We start from the raw sequence: 4785 nt of genomic DNA, 5'->3' as shown, positions 1-4785 counted from the left end.
TAACTTAAAGGTCTAACTTGAATCTATCACTAAATGTAAGTTTTTGTAGGTCCAACAAGCCTCGTATCGATTGATATTTAGACAGAATGGAAGCTTCATGTTGATCATCCTGAGGACTGATCACCACCCTACGGGAAATCTCTTGGCACGTTTCGTTTTGCCGATCGTTCGAACAAGATGTCTTTTTAACCGTCACCCAACCCATCAACAACTACGTTCAATCGGTTATTTCTTCATCATGAACAATTTATCTATCTTGAGATTCATGCTTACTAATTTTATATGTAAAACACATATTCATAACATCATGTACATCATTATTTTTAAACTGGGACATTTACATACATACCACCCAGTTCCTATATATTTAACACCTACAACTTTACTTTTATATGCATAATGCATCATCACATTGGTTTGTGTGGCATTTTTTGCTTGAACTGGGTGGCAGAGAATTCTCTCTTTTCACCAACAAAAAAAAATTAAAAATAAATTATTATTTTTTTGTTGGTGGGTTGGTTGGGTTGTGTTCGAGCAAAACCGATGTGACTCACGAGCCAACAATGGCATTCGAGCTAGCTCGTTTATAATTCTAGTCGGCTAGAAAATTGGATCGATTCACACTGGATCAGATAGAAACTTAATAGGATTGATTTGTGATCCGATTTCAATCCTACTAAAACAATTTCAATCCTCGAGACTTCATTGGATCGGCTCGAAATGAGAACTTTCACACCTTACCACCCATTTCAATCCTACTAAAACAATTTCAATCCTCGAGAATGAGAACTTTCACACCTTACCACCGAGTTCATTTGTATTTACATATGAGAACTATATTTTAAGTTTTACATTTATGTCACCCAAATGATATGCATAGTTTCATTCATAAATAAGGATGCCTACATATAAAAAATTGAACTTTAAATGTTATATATATAAATATATAGAAATTAAGTGACATGAATGTAAATCTATCAAAAAATTATAATGATTAATGGATAGCGTGCGCTAGATTTCTCTTGGACTAATTCTCACAAAAATCTAGTCGCGCGTAGCCCGCATTTTCCAGTCATCCTACCGTAGGTCTACTCGCAAATGGCTGCGGCTACACCGCTGACCCCGTCTCCCCTCCAAATCCCTCCCATCTCCATTTCCCCATCTCTCCTCCCCTTCCCAATCGCCACCTTTCCTCCTCCCTCACTCCACTTCGAAGTAATCGAAAGGAAAGCAAAAAAGCTTCATTTTTTCACTTTCCCTCGCCCCCCGGCATGGGGAAAACCCTTCCCTTCGCCGGCGCCTCCACCTCCTCCTCCTCCTCTCCCCTCATCTTTCCGGCGCTCTTGTCAGACGTGCTCAACTCACTCGAAGAATCTGCCGCCGGAGTACTTGCACCAGCTCACCCCCTTCTCCACCGCCTGAAACTTCTCCTTCTCGAGCTCCGGCGACGAGAAACCCCGGCTCCCCTCCCGATGCACAAAGCCCTCGATTCTCTCCGCGCTGTGCTCCAACGATCCTTTGCTCTTGTGAAGAAGCCCACAGGGCCATTGGTTTCCCCCATCGAGTTGATCCAGGAGTCTGTTCAAGACATTGGAAGATGCCTCGGCCTGTTACTGCTCGCCTGGACGGATGCGGAGGTTGATGTGAAGGAGAAGATGGGCGCGCTGCAGAAGGAGATGATGTCCGTGAAGCTCGATTCGAAGAGGGGAGGCAGGGTGGAAATTAGCGGCGGAGAAGCGGATGGTGGGGAGATTGTGCAGGATGTTGAGGATGTGGTGATGGGGATTAAGAGAGGGGAGGAGGAGGAGCTACGAGGTGCGCTTGAGGTGCTTGAGGTTTTGATTAGGAAGAGATTGGTTGGGGAGGAAGAAAGTGAGGGCGTGATTCAAGCTCTGGTGAGTCGATTGGGCTCTGCTAAAAATGGTTGCAGATTGAGAATAATTGTGCTGTTGAGGAGACTTGCTGACACCAATGATGAATACAAGGTATAATTTTTTTTCTGAATTCAGTAGTTTCTTAATTCCGGTGCTGTTGAGAGATGGAGAATAGACTAAAGTTAACGCCTTTTATGTTATAAGGTTATGTATCATTTATTCAGGAAAAAAGATAAATTCAGGAGCAGTAAGACTATTAGGACCTTTAAAAGCTTACATTTGAGAATCAATATATGTAAACTTGGAAGGGGTTCTTAGATAATTTCCAAGATGGAATTTTGGGTGTTGGTTCTTATTGTGAAGATAAAGATGTAAGGGGATTAAGTTGATATGATCTCTATCGAGAAGAATGTCCTATTGTTCTTATATTGCTTGATGCGTTGCAGGAGATGATGGCAAATCCGGAGGCCTTATCTAGCATTGTGAAGTCTTTGGCAAGGAATGTGGATGAGAGCAGGGAAGCAGTTGCACTGCTTTTGCAATTAGCGGATTTGGCCAAAGTTCGACAAAGGATTGGACGAGTCCAGGGTTGTATCATGATGTTGGTCACATTGCTTAATGGATCAGATCCTTCTGCTTCGTATGATGCGGGAAAGTTATTGGCGGCTTTGTCGAGCAACACGCAGAACGTGCTTCTGATGGCAGAGGCTGGTTTCTGTGTGCCTTTGGTGCAATACTTGAAAGAAGGTGATTATGAAAATTCCTTTCTGGTTCATTGGAATTTTGATTGTTAGGATGGTTCAGAATGTTTCTATTGTCAAAAAATAGGCAAAAAAATCCTTTATGCTTAGTTATTTGGAATGTTCTTTTTTTTTTCTGAAGTCTTATATATTTTGACTTTGTAAAAGCTTTTTAATGGATTTATTTCAATTTCAAACCATTAATGTGTCTTAACTGGTTCTCATTTTCATTGCACATGTTGGCTATGTCTTCCAAGTACAGATTTATAAGACAGAAGTATCTAATTCATTAGATTGCATTTACAGGTTCAGATATGAACAAGATTCTCATGGCTTCTGCAATTTCAAGGATGGAGTTGACTGATGAAATGAAAGCCGACCTTGGAAAGGAAGGTTCAATAGAGGCCCTTGTGAAAATGTTCAACTCTGGTAAAATGGAAGCAAAGTTGTCTGCTCTAAATGCCATAAGGAATCTCTCTTGTTTGAAAGAGAACAATGAACGCCTCATCAATTCGGGAGTCATATCGAATCTGCTTCAGGTCCTCTTCTCCGTCACCTCCGTCCTAATGACTCTGAGAGAACCAGCTTCTGCCATACTCGCAAGCTTGGCGAAATCTGAAATCATTCTTCAGAGGAAAGATACAGCTCAGCAGATGCTCTCACTTCTTAATCTATCCAGTCCAGAGATCCAATTACACCTTCTAAATGCTCTGAATAGCATGGCTGGCCATTCCGGAGCTAAAAGAATAAGAGCTAAAATGAAAGAAAATGGAGCAATGCAGCTACTCGTGCCTTTCCTGTTCAACACCAATGATGAAATCAGGATTGCTGCCTTGATCTTGCTGTTTAATCTATCCACATATTTTGCAGATGAGTTGAGTGGGCAGTCAGGAGAGAACTATCTCATTGTTATGGTAGACATAATCTCAAAGGCATCATCTGAGATGGAAAAGGCTGCTGCTTTAGGCATTATCAGCAACACCCCTGTGAGCGACAAGAAGGCAACTCAACTTCTCATGAATGCAAATTTACTTCCTTTGCTGGTCACTTTAACTGGCACAATCAGCACAGCTCCCTCAACCCCAACGAGGAAATGGTTACTGGACAGCATCGCCACTGTCATGCTTCGATTCACAGTTCCCTCGGATAAGAAATTGCAGAAAGTATCTGCATCCCAAGGAATAATTCCCTGTCTTGTGAAACTTCTGTCAGCCAATTCCATTGTTGCGAACTCCAGAGCAGCAAATTCCTTGGCTCAACTATCTCAGAATACTCTTTTCTTAAGCAAAGTAAAGTCATCAAGGTGGTTCTGCGTTCCTCCTCCTGCAGAAAAACTGTGTGGTGTGCACAAAGGCCTCTGCGTTGTCAAAAGCACATTTTGCCTTGTAAAGGCGGGAGCTTTATCTCCTCTTGTACAAATACTGGAGGGTAAGGAAAGGGAAGCTGATGAAGCTGTACTTGGCGCACTCTCAACTCTGTTGCAGGATCCAATCTTTGAGAGTGGCAGTGATGTCATAGAGGAGGCATCAGGAGTGCGGGCTGTCATAAGGATTCTGGAAGTTGGGAGCTTGAAAGCTCAGGAGAAAGCAGTCTGGATGCTGGAGAGGATTTTCAGAGTTGGAGCTCACAGAAGCAAATATGGTGAAGCTGCTCAGCATCTACTCATTGAGCTTGCTCAGAAAGGAGATCCAATCCTGAAGCCAATGATTGCTAAAATATTAGCGCATCTTCAACTGTTGGAAATGCAGTCGAGCTTTTTTTGAGAATTTTTCTTAGGAAATGTGTAAAATTTGTGCAGGTCATTATTTTGTCCAAAGCATTTGTATGGGAGATTAGAATATAGGTTTGTTCATAACAAATTCTTGTTTTTTTTTGTGAGAGTGTAAAGAGAAATTTGCTTTCATGTATCGTTTATGTAATGAAAATACTCAACTTTTGAGCTGTGTAGAAGATCAATGTTTACGCAAAGCCCAAATTTGAATTTAGATTTTCTAAAATTTTTAACATTAGTACGAAGTTCATTCATAATTACTCTATTTCCCATACTATTTTCAACTGAGACCAAGAATAGTTACAACATCAATAGAATTTAATTCTTAGGTTGGACCTGCTAGAGGTAAATATGTTGTAGACTTTATTAACGTAATTAGAGAGATGATCATGAACAAAGA

At 41.2% G+C, this 4785-nt stretch overlaps 1 protein-coding gene across 1 annotated transcript; it reads left to right on the top strand.

The window, feature by feature from the left end:
• Nucleotides 1-1043: 1043 nt before the first annotated feature.
• On the top strand, nucleotides 1044-4564 carry LOC110038779 (U-box domain-containing protein 44-like). Its single transcript, XM_020743683.1, has 3 exons — nucleotides 1044-1985; nucleotides 2321-2621; nucleotides 2921-4564. Exons 1-3 carry the CDS (start codon nucleotides 1272-1274, stop codon nucleotides 4375-4377), a joined length of 2472 nt encoding a protein of 823 aa, XP_020599342.1. The 5' UTR covers nucleotides 1044-1271; the 3' UTR covers nucleotides 4378-4564.
• The last annotated feature ends 221 nt before the right edge of the window (nucleotides 4565-4785 follow it).

The sequence above is a fragment of the Phalaenopsis equestris genome, unplaced genomic scaffold (assembly GCF_001263595.1).
Source record: "Phalaenopsis equestris unplaced genomic scaffold, ASM126359v1 Scaffold233824, whole genome shotgun sequence".
Taxonomy (NCBI): Eukaryota; Viridiplantae; Streptophyta; class Magnoliopsida; order Asparagales; family Orchidaceae; genus Phalaenopsis; species Phalaenopsis equestris.
Note: the sequence above shows the minus strand (reverse complement) of the source record. Positions and strands in the feature narration are given on the sequence as shown.